The following is a 14,245-nucleotide window of genomic DNA, read 5'->3' as shown; positions in this document are numbered from 1 at the left end:
CAGGTCACTGTGTTGTACCGCCGTAGTTGATTGGCTGGCCAAAATGACTGACAGGGGCACTCGTTGTGCATTGGTTGTTAGTGAAAAGATTTAATCATTTAATCTCTTTTCTGTGCATGTTTTAATCCACTGAGTATTGAATATTTATATGGAATTTTACAACTTAAGGGAAATTTTAGTAGCTGAGCATAAAAACAAGAGGAGCATAACGTGTCTGAAGATCATAAACGATATTAATTTAGGAACATAAACATATTTTGTAAACTGTATATGGCTGGTATTAGTAGTCTAAAGAAAAAATACACACCAATACTCAGTTTTCCACTTTCTTCCTAAATATTTTAAGCATCAAAGTCATACATATGGTTATTTTGGAAACGTTTTTCCGTGCTCCTTCTGACTATATTAAGTTTATATAATTTGTAAAAAGCTATAACGTTTTATCATTTTCTGCGAATACACTTGTTATCGCAGTAAACAAAAGCATACTTTTAGAATTTGATTAATAGGGAAAATAATATGGAATTGCATATCTAAAGGAATTAATAATTATATAATTGTATTTATATACTGTAGCTCAAATTATCATAGTAGTACACTCTCTTTGGAAATGTCTGCTTCAGTTTCAGTCCTTCCCATGTTATTACATCTGTGGTATAATGGGTAAAGTGTTTTCTGTGCTGTAAGTTGGATGTTCAGTCCCCCCTGTCGCCACGATTTTTCTCTTAACAAATAAAACTGTCTTTGAAAAACAAAAATAGCAATTATTATGGACACTATATTGATATTTTTCGAATTTGATTAATCCGGAAAGAAATTAATAACAATATAATTATATTCATATACTGTAGCCCAAATCCTGCTAAACTAAAAATTAGACACAAGAAGAGTATTATTGGACAATGTTGTGAGGCTCTGGTGAAATTTCCCTGTAAACTGAAGAGTTATAAAGGAGACACGTTGTGTATTGAATCTTTTTACACTTGTAAAAAAGAATATTCCAATGTTAATGTGACACAGAAGATATTATTAATAATAGGCTGTTCAACCGGTTTAATTCAAAACACTTTATTTTGCACAAAGCCGTATTGAACAGTATTTCTCTTGTTGTGAACGTGTGTACACAGCAGTCCCACAGTGTTCCAGTTACTGCATAATTACACATCGATGAAAAACCTGAGGTTTACAAAAAGAGAATTATCTCACTGGTTTTTTGCAGAGGCTGTCAAAATTGTCACAAGTCAAGGTCTTTAAAGGTGTTGAAGGCTTTATGTGTTTCCCTTGGAAAAATATGGACATACGATTATTTGTGTGTGGTCAAAAAAATGGCATAAAAACAACATAGTGAAGGCTATAAAAACATTCACAATGAACTTTGTACACAAAGCAAGTGTTCTTGTAACTCTAGGAGGTTTCATGAAAAAGCTACAGGCATGCCAAAATTGCTTTCGAACTTCAAGTTATCTTTACCGTGGTTGAAAGGTTCGCCATTCTACGCGTACATGAGAATATAATATAAGGCAAAAGGCAAAACCTCTAATTTTCCAGGGAAATACATTTCCCTGAAAAATATCCAAATAAGGTTATATTGCAAAGGGGCAATATTTAAGGTAGTCTCAATCCAGTTAAACATACTTTGTAGGTCATCCTACTGTAAATCACCTGTTATTTAAGAAACAGGAACAGTTGATAAGTTGTTTAAACAACTTATCAATAAAGCGGATAATGTTTTAATGAACAGGTTGGTGTTCACAGCTAACAATAACATGACACAAGTGACCCAATTGCACCATTATGGGAAAACAGGTAATACCAAAGAAAAAAAACACACAAGGAAGGAATAGAGTAACAAATGAGCACAAGTACATAAATATGCAATTCAATGACATTTAAAGTTATAACACATTCTTTTGAGGTACTTGTAAAACGTTCTAGCTGCATTAAAAGACCAATGTTGTACCATATTTATGCAGTGCCAATAAGTTAGGTGACCATCTCCTGACCCTCTTCCTCAATTAAATCTGGCACATTCCCTGTACTAATGGTGATGCAAAAATTTGAAAGTTTTCTGTGTGCTGGGATAGACTGTGATAGATATATATAATTAATAAAAATGCCAAAATATTATAAGAGAGAGTTTATTTAAGATATTATATATATAACTAATCGAAGATCCAAATTTCTGCAACTAATAGCACTGGACTGCACATTTCTCACTGTTCCACTCCTCTTCACCCTTATTACTGCAGGAAAAACAAATTACCTATATATTGTACCAATGTAAACTGATGCAAATTGTTTCGTGAAAATGAAAATCAAGACTTTTGTAAATTTATTTACCCCCCTAAGAGGGTCCCATTCAAGGCCGAAATACAGAGAGTAGTGGATTGCAGGGAACCAGTGCGATGCCCAAGTCCTGGGCTGTCTGCAGATCCAAGACATTCCCTGCTGCACTGGAGTCAATGAAGGCTTTGAAGGATTGGTTCAAAGTTTCCCACCTCAGTGTAGCCAAGAGCATTAGTCGTAATTTGGTCATAAGATATATCTCACCTTTGTTTCTTTATGGTTTAAAAGGTCCATTCTTGTGTTTTGTACTACCTTAGTTAAACTCGTTCTCTTAAAACAATTATGCATCTAACACATTACAAATATTAAAAAGCCAATTTACTGAATGAGACAAGTCATTAAATTGGAATTATAAGAAACAAATACCAAGTTACAAGAAAATAAAGGGGCAATCCTGGCACACTTGCAATTACTCAGAATTGTATAAAAAAAGTTACAGGAGCCATATGTCTGCCTTTTGCTATTGAAATGTAGGTAGATTTGACAGAGTCAACTTCAGATGGAAGCTAATTAAAAAATGAACAGGTTACACATAGTTATACTGAACAATGTAAACTGTGAGCAGTTGATTTCTTCATAATTCTGTCATCAGTCTTCTTACACAAAATGATAAAGAAGTAAATGGACATACATGTAACTACATGTAAGCATTTTAAAAATCAAGGTGTAGAAAGAAAATTATTGCAATAAAGCAGATATACTCTACAGACATACAATAGACTGTTTACAATTCTTGCCATTTTTCTTATACATTCCATTTGTGAATAGTGATTAAAAATGAAAAATCTATCAATGTAAAACTTGCTGCAGTTTGAATTGGATGTAAAATGTACCGGCTTTCAGAAAGCAAGTCACTCAGACAGGACACTGAATCACATGTCCTTAATGTTAATATTTCTTTCACTGACTTCTGAACCTAGGTGTAAAACAAGGCATGAATAACTGTATTCAAGGCAGTGTCAAATTATGATAGAATAATCAAAGAATAAATTACTTTAAGAAACTAATGCTTATTACAACAATATTAGCAATATTCTGTAATATGGCATCCAACAGAGAAAGTATAGGGACATTACAATTCTTAAAGTTCTGTCTGCTGTTTGGATCTGTTTCTGTTGCTTCCATCCCTATAAGACAGTTGTTCAGTAACAATAGATCACATGGACATGCTTGGTGGGAAAGAAAATCCATGTTGAGAACTATCATAACAGAACAAAACACTGTAAAATAAATTAACTTCAAGAATCACCCAGAATACACTCATTTCATTTACAAATGTATTGTTTTTAAAAATGTTATTACAAATATAATGAACCATTACTCCACAAATGAACAATTTGGAATGTATTTTAATCATGAATAATTGGCATTAATAAGTATAAAGTAATATAACAAGTGTTGAATTTTATGCTGAATGTAATATTTAATGATTTCCTGGAAACAAAGTAATAAGTGTGGTTGCTGGATCACATATCCTAAATGTTAATATTTCTTTTGCAGATTGCTGAAACCAGGGGTAAAAGAAGGCATACAAAATGGGATTCAGAGCAGAGTTAAAATTTACTAGAAAAAGTAGAGAATCCATTACTATAGATGATGAAAATAAATTTATGTTTCCGACAACCAGGCTGAAAAGATAATATGGTATCCAACACAGAAGGTATACGCCCATTATAATTCCTAAAGTTTTGGCAGCTTTTCTTTCCGATCTTTTAGAAATTTTGCTATTGCTTCCATCTCTACAGTAATGTTGTCCAGTAACTGAACTGATCACTTGTGCGTGCCTTTTGGCAACAATAAATATTTTTATATACAAAACTATCATAACAGAGCAAGGTAAAATAAAACTGATCAACATGTCAATTATGACCCAAGGTACACTCATTTCAATTAAACAATCTCCAAGACAGGTATTTAGGTTTTCAGACCTTTTAAAATTTATACTAAACACTATAGCCACATAAAATATAGAGAAGGACCAACTGAATATTATAGATATGCACACGATACTAACTGTTATTTTACTAGAATATCGTAATGGGTGACACACGGCAAGATATCGATCAATACTTATAAATACAACATTGCTAAGAGAAACAACTGTAAGAATGCAAAGAACTGAGTAAAAAATAATACAAAACGTTCTCCCAAAATACCAACAAGTTTCTATATATCTAACCATTACGATTGGCATCACAAAAAGCCCGATTAGAAAGTCTGCCACAGCAAGAGAGAGCAGGAGGAAGTTAGTTGGTGTGTGGAGCTGCTTGAAGTGAGAGATAGAAATGATCACCATCAGGTTTCCAAACACTGTCAGCATCACCACTGATATAAAGAAAACATACAGGATTACATAAACAACTGTTGATCGGGTTTCTTTTGGGCAAGATGCATTGTCAGATGAAAAACAATACTCCACTATTTCATGTGCTCCTATTTCATTTAATTCCATTATCAGAGAATAAATTAAAATGTCCGTTCAAAAAATGCCAGCAAGGAATTCAGCATCCTTTCTTCTCTCCTGCCACAAAATAGTCCTACTGGTCTTTGCTGCTGCTCAGTTTATAAAGAATTTCTAGTAGCTCCTCCTGCTTATGCTGTGTGAGTCTGTTTATGTGTGGGGAGGAGTTGCTGATGCTGGGAAGAGCCTAGAGATCTAAATAGAGCAACACTGTCCTGCTATTAGATATTATGTTGAGGTTAGTGACTAGTGTATATACCCGTTACTAAAACTTCAATGTTAAAATTACCTGAATTTGAAAAAAATTATAATTTGAAAGTGCATGAATTGTTTACTGTTACTTTACCTTCAGCAATCTATCACAAATAAAATTAAAAACCATTCAATGTGTACTATAAATGTTACATAGGAAATACCACTTGTAAACAGTACAATGCATTTGTGTTTAATTAGGGATTCACAAAGTTCACACTTTACAATTTTTTATTTACTATTCAGCTAACAGGGTAAAAAGTTGTTTTAAATTAAATGAATCAATACATTAAATTAATAATACTAAATTAATACATTTAGTTTTGATATACTTGACTTAAGGGAAGAGAGTCATACTATGCAATTGAAATTTTCAGCACCCTTCAATAAAATAAGGCAGAACGTTACTGCACAGGTAATGCCACTGGGTTTGGCAGAGGTGTGTTGGAATGATGCTGGAAGAAATGTCTGATAATCTGTATTTGTATGTGTCTTAAGCAATGAGTCAGTATATTGCCCTTTTCCAAATCATTGTGTCAAATACCAGTAGGGCTGATTTGGACTTTGTGTGGGGTTTTAGTGAAAGGTCGAGAGAGAGAGAGTTACCGAAGTCCGAATCGTAAGGCAGTATTGTGGTCAAGAAGGAGGACAGATGTCCGTAATCCAAAGAGCAGAGTTCGAAAGCCAAATCCGATCCGTGAGGCAGGTCCATAGTTGGCTGGAGGGCATAATCTGTTAACCAAGAGTCGGGAGGGATTTCTAAGTCCAATTCATAAGGCAGGTCCGTAGGCGGTGAGAAGCAGAATCCATCATCCAAAAGGTAGCGAGATAAACAGGCGGCGAAAAGTGAACTCAGAACTCAATAGTGAGCATAGAGAGGTGAGGTAAAAAGGTTTAAGTAAAACAAAAGGGGAAAAGTGGTTGGATAATAGGTTAATTGCAGTGAAGCGAGCGTGTTGGAATGTCTGGTGAGAGCCAGAAGTCAGAGGTCAGAGGTCAGAAGCCAGGAGCCAGAGGACAGATGACATTGGTAGTGGACACCTACAGATGCAGCCATTCAAAATGCATAGTAAAACCCCCTACCATGCAAAATTATCTGCATTTTAGTGTGTTATACCACAGTACGTGACTGGTTGGCCAAAATTAGCAACAGGAGGCACTCGTGGTGCATTGGTTGTTAGTGAAACAATTGCTTCTTTTAATCTCTTTATTGTCCATGTTTAAAGCTGCATAATATTGAATATTTATACAGTATGGAATTTAACAACTAAAGGGAAATTTTAGTAGCTGAGCATAAAAAGAAGAGGAGGATAATGTGTCTGAAAGTCATAAACGATATTAATTTAGGAACATAAATATAATATGTAAGCTGTATATGGCTGGTATTGGTAGTTTAAATAAAAAAATACCCACCAGTATTCCACTTTCTTCCTTAACATTTTAAGCATCAAAGTCTTTCTTTTGGTTACATACTGTAGTTATTTTGGAAAAGTTTTTATGTGCTCCTTCTGACTATATTAAGTTTATATACTTCATATGAAGTTATAATGTTTTAAACTTTTCTAGGAAAACTTGTGCTTGTTATCACAGTAAAAAATGCATACTTTTTAGAATTTGATTAATATTAATAGGGAATATAATATGGAATCGTGTGTCTAAAGAAATTAATAACATTAATTAAAAACATCAGCATCAATCAATCGCACCTGCGATTACTTGGAAACGTTTTGCCTGCCCTTTTAAGCTACAGCTTAAGCTTTGAAGTGGTATGTTATTCATGGTATGTTATTCATCCTGTAAAGCGCTTTGATAAGCCACCTTTAAAGGCGCTATATAAAATAAAGTTTATTTATATCATTATTATTATTATTATTATTATTATTATTATTATTATTATTATGTTGGTGTAAAGGGTTAGATGTGTGACTTGCATGCTGGAGGTCAGGGGTTTGAACCCAGCTCTCGCCATGAGTTCTCCTTTAACAAATAAACATTTTTTTGTAAAACTAAAATAGTAAATATTATCGACACTATATTGAAGTTTTTGGTATTTCTAAATATCACAATATGTTCAAAGTTAAGTGATGTATTAATAACAATTAATAATTTAAAACTGCTTTTATTTTAAAATGGTATTTTGTTTGGGGTGATTTGTCACAAACTTCAATTTATTAAACACAGATTGTTTAGACAGGGTGTTCCAGACCTCTGTTTAATTACTGTGGTAAAGTTAGTTTCAAGTTCCAAAATGATTTTAGCACACGAGTAGCATTTTCACAAAACGAGTTACGAAAACACTTGCTTTGTGTATACAGTATATTGTTCATTGCGAATGTTGTCACAGCCTTCACTTTGTTGTTTTTACACCATTTTTTGACCACAAACAAATATTCTTATGTCCATATCTTTACAAGGGAAAACACATAAAGCTTTCAAACCAAAACGCATTTTAAAGACTGCGACTTGTGAAACTTTTCACAACCTCTACATAAAACTATCAGTGAGCTAATTCTCTTTTTGTAAACCTCAGGTTTTTCATCGATGCATAATTAGGCACTAACTGGAACACTGCGGGACCGCTGTGTACATACGTTCACAATGCGAGAGATACTGCTCAATACAGGTTAGTGCGAACAACCTGTATATGACCATAGCAACGCAGAACAGCACCAAAACAAACTCAAAGTAGTCTCCAGTTATCTAGCCTGTAAGCAGGAGATAAAGCTTTGCTTGATTTCTGAAACACTTTCTTTATGTCCTGTTTTAATTCAGTTAAGGGTCAACTATATACACAATACTGCTGACAGCAGGAAAATTTATATTCTTTTCTCAACAGGTTTTTAAAAAACAGCACCCATGATGTTCAAACCGATTTTATTACACAGAAGATTGACAGAGCTTTGCATTGTGAATCTCTTTTTCTCATGCTTTTATTTAATGTGGCACTATGCACTGGGATAGGGGGATGCTGTTCACGAGCCAATAGCATTTAAACCACAGCACCCACAATGCTGCAACTACGTGTTTTACACACTAGGCAGGTCCTTTGACCTTTCCCAGCTTTGGGATATGAAACTTTATTTTTGTTTTGGGATATGAAACTTTATTTTATTTTATTTTTTAAGATAGCACTTCAGGTAATGCACTGGAATAGGGCGGTGTGGTTCACAAGTCAATAGCTTTTCAAGCACAACATTTACAATGCTGTAACCAAGTGTTTTGCACACCTGGCAGGCCCCCTCACCTTTTACAACCTTGCTTTGGGTTGTAGCGGCGAGGCTTATTAATAAGAAAGAATTAAGTGTTCTGAGCCTTCCCAAATGAGGCCCCATTTCTCTGTTCATCTCTGTGGTGCAGCCACAGAGAAACTATTCATGCAGGCTGATTTAAGGTTTCTTTTGATAAGGTTTCCTAGGACAGCTCCCAAAGGGGGATGCAATTAGCTAAGCCTGGCTATCATGATCAATGGTCATCCATTGGCGCCTATCAGTCTAGGGAGTGCCGAATGGACATCTGGACTGCATTCCTAAGTGTCAAGAGTAAGTGACTTATATCTCACCTTGACCAACCAATCAGGGACTGGCAGGGCGTGGTAATACCACGTGGGTCTCCAATGCCCGCCAAACTCTCAACCAATCAGCACACATCTGGGTCTTGATCAAAAAGGGAGCGCAAGCTCAGATCGGGGCTCTCCTTGGCCATTTTCGCGCATCCTCAGAGACAATCACGTGACAACTGCTGTTGTCTACAAAGGGACTTGGACTTTGTTCTAAGCGCGAGGCCGAGGATCCCGTACGTACTCAGAATTCTACCAACGTGAATGCTCCGCTTGATCAACGGCAGCCTACAGTTGGACCCTCGTCGACAACCTGAATAGCTTATTCAGAAGCAGCGCTGGACCGGGAACGAACCAGCTTCTTCCCAGGCAAAAGAGTGACTTGTGAGGACTCGCGGTCACACTCTGTGCATAGAGACTTTCTACTAGCCAGCCGGACTGCTGGTAGATCCTCTCGGAGCAACGACTGCCCTGCGCGCCGCAGTCAGATTCCTCCACCCGTCCTACTCTGAGGTGCACCTCGACTGGTTGGCCGGTAGCCAGAGGACACCGACACAACGCCCATTGGACAGCCGCTGGAACAGAGGCTGCAACAGAGCCTGTCAGCTGGTTTGTGTTCGTGCCGGGAAATTCCAAATCCATACACAGTGGATAAGTAAACCCCATGTTCTACATTGCGTCTCGAGAATTCAATTGTACCTCAACACAAGTTGTTATCAATTTAATTCATGAGTAATGTATTTACTTCCGAGTTTAGAGTAACAGTGGGTAATAACACTGATTAGCGATTTGGTAACAGAACGATATATATTGACATATATTCTCTGTTGTGTATCTCTTTGTGTTTGCATCTCTTCGAGATTATATACCTTGTATATTGATAACCCTCACAGTAAGGTCTGCCGCTCGTATCCAGGCAGACTGGAATATGTTTGGTGCACAGTTTATATTAATAAATGTATCTCATGTATTGAAGCCGTGTGTGTGCGTTGTTAGTTGTTCTGACGATTGATTTTCTAAAAGCCCCAATGAACAACCTCGTGATTATTGCTACAATTAATAATTGTCTCAGTAAACCCATCAAACCACTACAGGGTTATGAATCTTTTCTTTATTTTGGGGGGATTTTTTCAATACGGCACCATTAGACAGACAGTACATGGGGATGGGGGGTGCTGTTCATGAATCAGTAGCTTTTTAAGTACAATATTCACAGTGCTGAAACTAAGTGATTTACACACTAAGCAGAATCTCTTTCAGAGTTATGCTTTTGAATGTGAATCTCCTTCGTAAGGTTTTATTATTTCTGGAAGATAGCACCATTGGACAGGCAATAAAATGGGATAAGGGGTAGCTGTTCATGACTAAATAGCTTTCAAACCACAACACTCACAAAGCTGCAACCAACTGTTTTACATTTAAGACAGGCCCCCTGATCTTAAAAGGCCCTCTGAAAAGGAGACTCTTCTAAATTCTCTCTATTCATTGAAGGTTTCATTTCACACCTAAACGTTATGATTACTTTGACTATAGGATCTGAACCCCCTACACTTGAGCAAACACCCCCTTTGCTTTGAAGCTAGAAATGTAGAATCTGCAAGTATTACACACATTATATAAAGAAAAACTTTCTTGTCCCCTATAGCTGTAATATATATACACTATTTGATATTTTTATTATCACAGCAGAATAAATATTCAAACATTTTAATAATAAAATAATAGCATTAACGTACATTGTGACAGTGGAGCACACCTCCCACTGCACTCCCTACTCCGCGGTGCATGGGAATGTGCAGATACCACACCTGAGGCTAATCAAGGCTGCGCTTTAAGATCCCCAAGCCCCCGCAGATGGCATTCAGTTTAGGACCAAATGTGTTCCCCTCATCTGCAACACAAACAATTACTCTGAACTAAGAGTTCGTGGACGGTGTTCAAAGCTTGAAACCGGAGAATTTTTTCTCTTTCATATTCGATCCTCTCTTATACCAGAAAACGATCGCCTTTCCAGATAAATACACACTGACACACCGCTCACTCCCTGACCCAGCATAAGAAGCACTGTGCCGGTGTTCAGGAAGTACCTTTTTTAACCTGCCACTATTACAACATTATGGCATGAACACTCTCAGTGGTTGAAGTAAAAACAGTTATATCAGTCAGAATAACAATCTTCAGGTTTTTCACAGAGAGAGTACGGGAATTTAAGATGCCCTTAAACAGAAATCGCATTTGAGGTTTTTTAATCCATATTTGCTTTAAAATACTAGCCATTAAAGCCACAAGCTATACTGTTTTTTTCTAATTATAATCTAAAATAAGAAAGTTGCATTAAAAAGACAATGATTCAGGTGTGTAGCTGCGTCAGCATGCGTAGTCTGCAAAGGAACAAGTAATAGGTTTATTCCATGCTGAAAAGAGAAGAAGGAAAACACAACGTTTCGGCTGTGAAACCTTCTTCAGGTGTGTCTTTATTAAAAACATAATAAACTACAAACCTTTGGGATTCGTGACACAATGTCTTCACATCTCCCTCCTCCCCTTCTCCACCATTTGAGAATCCCCTTGTAGTTTGAGAAATGCAAAAGTGGAGGAGGGTGCAATCTTTGAAGGAATTCACAGGGACCCCATTTTTTAAAAAAATATTTTATTTTTTCTTCATGTTGTATTTCACTTTCATAGGCTATTGGCTTTTGTAGGCTATGTGCTGTGTGCTTTATTGTGCATATGGGTGTGTTCGTTCATTCACCCGGAGTGCCCTACGGTGCACCGGTTCGTCTTTGACTGGATTCGATTTTTGAAGTGTGCCGATTCCTCATGTCCCTTATTTAAGAGGAACAAGCCTCAGAAATGGGTTTTTCAGAGACTGCTGTCAGAACACCACAAAACCATTTAAGCAATACCTGTAGTAGCCTATTAATAACACTTAAACTGACTTTAGTGCTGTTGCGCTTCGACAGCAACATGTGAAAACTGTTTCTGCACACTCAAAACTGTTTTCCGACCACCATTCTTAAAAGTTCAGCTCAGACAACATGCATTGCTTTCAGCTTTACTGATGGTAACTAAGATGTTTTTTTTCTCACTGAACATGAGCCTCTACTGTTACTTGTATTCATCACTGGTCAAAATGACCATGTTGTCTTGACTAGTTTTATCAGCTAGGCTTCCAGCCATGGTCCTGATGGTCACTCCTGCCGTGGAGGTGTAAAACACCTATTTGCATTTTAGAAGATTTTGTGCGATTTGCGTTATTTAACTGCATTCTTTGTAATGGTGCTTGTGTTTTCGAGGGGACAGTGGTTGAGTCTGTTGTTTTGGGAATAACGTAGAAATGCGCTTAGTGTTTGTTGAGAATACCGTCTGCGGTGGTGTTAAAAGGATTTTTGAAGCAGACGAAATTCGTATGTTGGCCAGAATGCAGGAAGACTTCACTTATAGTACCCTATATATTGTGCTATTTAGAAATATTGGGTGGATACTATATTTCATCCATTTAAAAAATGTAAACATATAAATATTAGCTCTCCCCCTGTGAAAACTGGATGCCGCCCTTTTTGGTCACTGTCTGGCGATGGGTCTGACCTAATAACCACAGTTTTATAAAGGAATACAGTCGCTATAATTTGTTATGTTCTCAGGTAAAGCCTCATTACTAAACTAATATGTCAGTGTTGCAAGGTGTGCCATCATGGTAACCAGCCACACCTGCATTCTCAACATCGGTTCCCTTTCACCAGAGTGGCAGATGTAACAATATGAGCTTCTGCCTTCTGAGACAATAGAAGGGCTGTGAGCTTGTGATTATGTGAGATGATTATGACCTGATTATGAACTGTGAAAGTTTCATTTATAAAATTTAATAAATCATACCAATACGCAGACTTAATCACATGAACTGCAATACAAGTTTAAAAATATTTTCCAGAGAATATGTGATTGCTGTTTCTGATGTGCAGGGTTTCTCTAGGCTCCTCACAGAACCCTAGAGCATATCTTGCAAACCAATTAAAAATCATTTAGACAGCAGGAGGGGCTACTTACCCACAAATATAAAAAAAGGAGCATAAACAAACATCTCATTTACTTTTTGACTGCAAGACAAACATACAGAAATGTGATACTTATAATTTTATTACACTGTTTTATTAGTGGATACACATCTACTTATGGGTAAAGTTAAAAAATCTTTTCTTTATTGGTACATTATTGTAGAAATTCTTCCTCCACTAATTTGGTGTGGATTTAACTTATACCAATGGAACTCACTGATTCAGAAGAACCTCAGTCTGCATATTATTGTTTTCCATCTAACAACGCATCTTGTCATTAAGAAATTCGATCTACAGCAGCCTATGCTGCTCTTGACACAATGATGGCTGTGGCTGTTGGACAAACAGTGTGTGGGAACCTGTTGGTGATCATCTCCATCTCTCACTTCAAGCAGCTCCACACACCTTCAAACCTGATCCTGCTGTCCCTGGCTGTGGCTGACTTTCTAGTAGGAGTGACTGTGCTGCCTGTAACTGCGACAACCTTCATAGAAACCTATTACCTAGAAACCTTAATAGAAACCAAGGATTAATTGTCCTCAGTTGGTTTTTAGCAGTTTCATACATGTTGGCTTTTAATTACATAAATAAAATTTCTTTTAGTACTGGTACATTCAATTCCTGTCTTGGAGAGTGTTTAATTGTATTCAGTGAATCCTGGGGAATAATTGACATAATCATTTCTTTAGATTTTCCTTGCTGTACTATGACAAAACTATAAATAAAAATATTAATAGTTGCAAAAAGGCATTACAAAGGAACATATAGAAAACAATTATAATATGTCAAAAGCATCAGAGAGGAAAGCCGCAAAAACATTAGGAATTGTGATTTTTGCTTTTTTTCTTTGCTGGCTACCATATTATATCTGGACACTCATTGAAGGAAATATGTCTATGATGATTTTTACGACATTTACTTTTTTTCCTGTTGTGATAGTTTATCTTAACTCCTGCATCAATCCAATCATTTATGCCTTGTTTTATCCTTGGTTTAAAAGTCTTTAAAATGTATATTAACATTAAAATTATGTTATAGGGAATCCTCTTTTATAAATCTCTTTTAAGAGGACCATTTCATGTGATATTATGTATTAGAAATGTATTACAAAATGTACAGATTCAGCCATTCAAAATGCACAGGACAACCCCATACCGCATGCAATTACCCACAGGTCACTGCATTGTACCGCCGTAGGTGATTGGCTGGCCAAAATGACTGACAGGGGCACCTGTGGTGCATTGGTTGTTAGTGAAAAGATTTAATCATTTAATCTCTTTACTGTGCATGTTTTAATCCGCTGAGTATTGAATATTTATATGGAAATTGACAACTTAAGGGAAATTTTAGTAGCTGAGCATAAAAACAAGAGGAGCATAATGTGTCTGAAAATCATAAACAATATTAATTTAGGAACATAAACATATTTTGTAAACTGTATATGGCTGGTATTAGTAGTTTAAAGAAAAAATACACACCAATTCTCAGTTTTCCACTTTCTTCCTAAATATTTTAAGCATCAAAGTCATACATATGGTTATTTTGGAAACGTTTTTCCATGCTCCTTCTGACTAT

General features: G+C 36.3%; 1 protein-coding gene across 1 annotated transcript; it reads right to left on the bottom strand.

Annotated features, from left to right (window-relative positions):
• Positions 1 to 3,769: 3,769 nt before the first annotated feature.
• LOC148675535 (trace amine-associated receptor 13c-like) lies at positions 3,770 to 4,846 on the bottom strand. Its single transcript, XM_088623498.1, has one exon. It carries the CDS (start codon positions 4,796 to 4,798, stop codon positions 3,770 to 3,772), a length of 1,029 nt encoding a protein of 342 aa, XP_088479624.1. The 5' UTR covers positions 4,799 to 4,846.
• Between the last annotated feature and the right edge of the window lie 9,399 nt (positions 4,847 to 14,245).

This window comes from Lepisosteus platostomus, chromosome 3 (assembly GCF_059453375.1).
Source record: "Lepisosteus platostomus isolate fLepPlt1 chromosome 3, fLepPlt1.hap1, whole genome shotgun sequence".
Taxonomy (NCBI): Eukaryota; Metazoa; Chordata; class Actinopteri; order Semionotiformes; family Lepisosteidae; genus Lepisosteus; species Lepisosteus platostomus.
The sequence above is the reverse complement of the archived record's forward strand: the minus strand, read 5'-3'. Positions and strand labels throughout refer to the sequence as shown.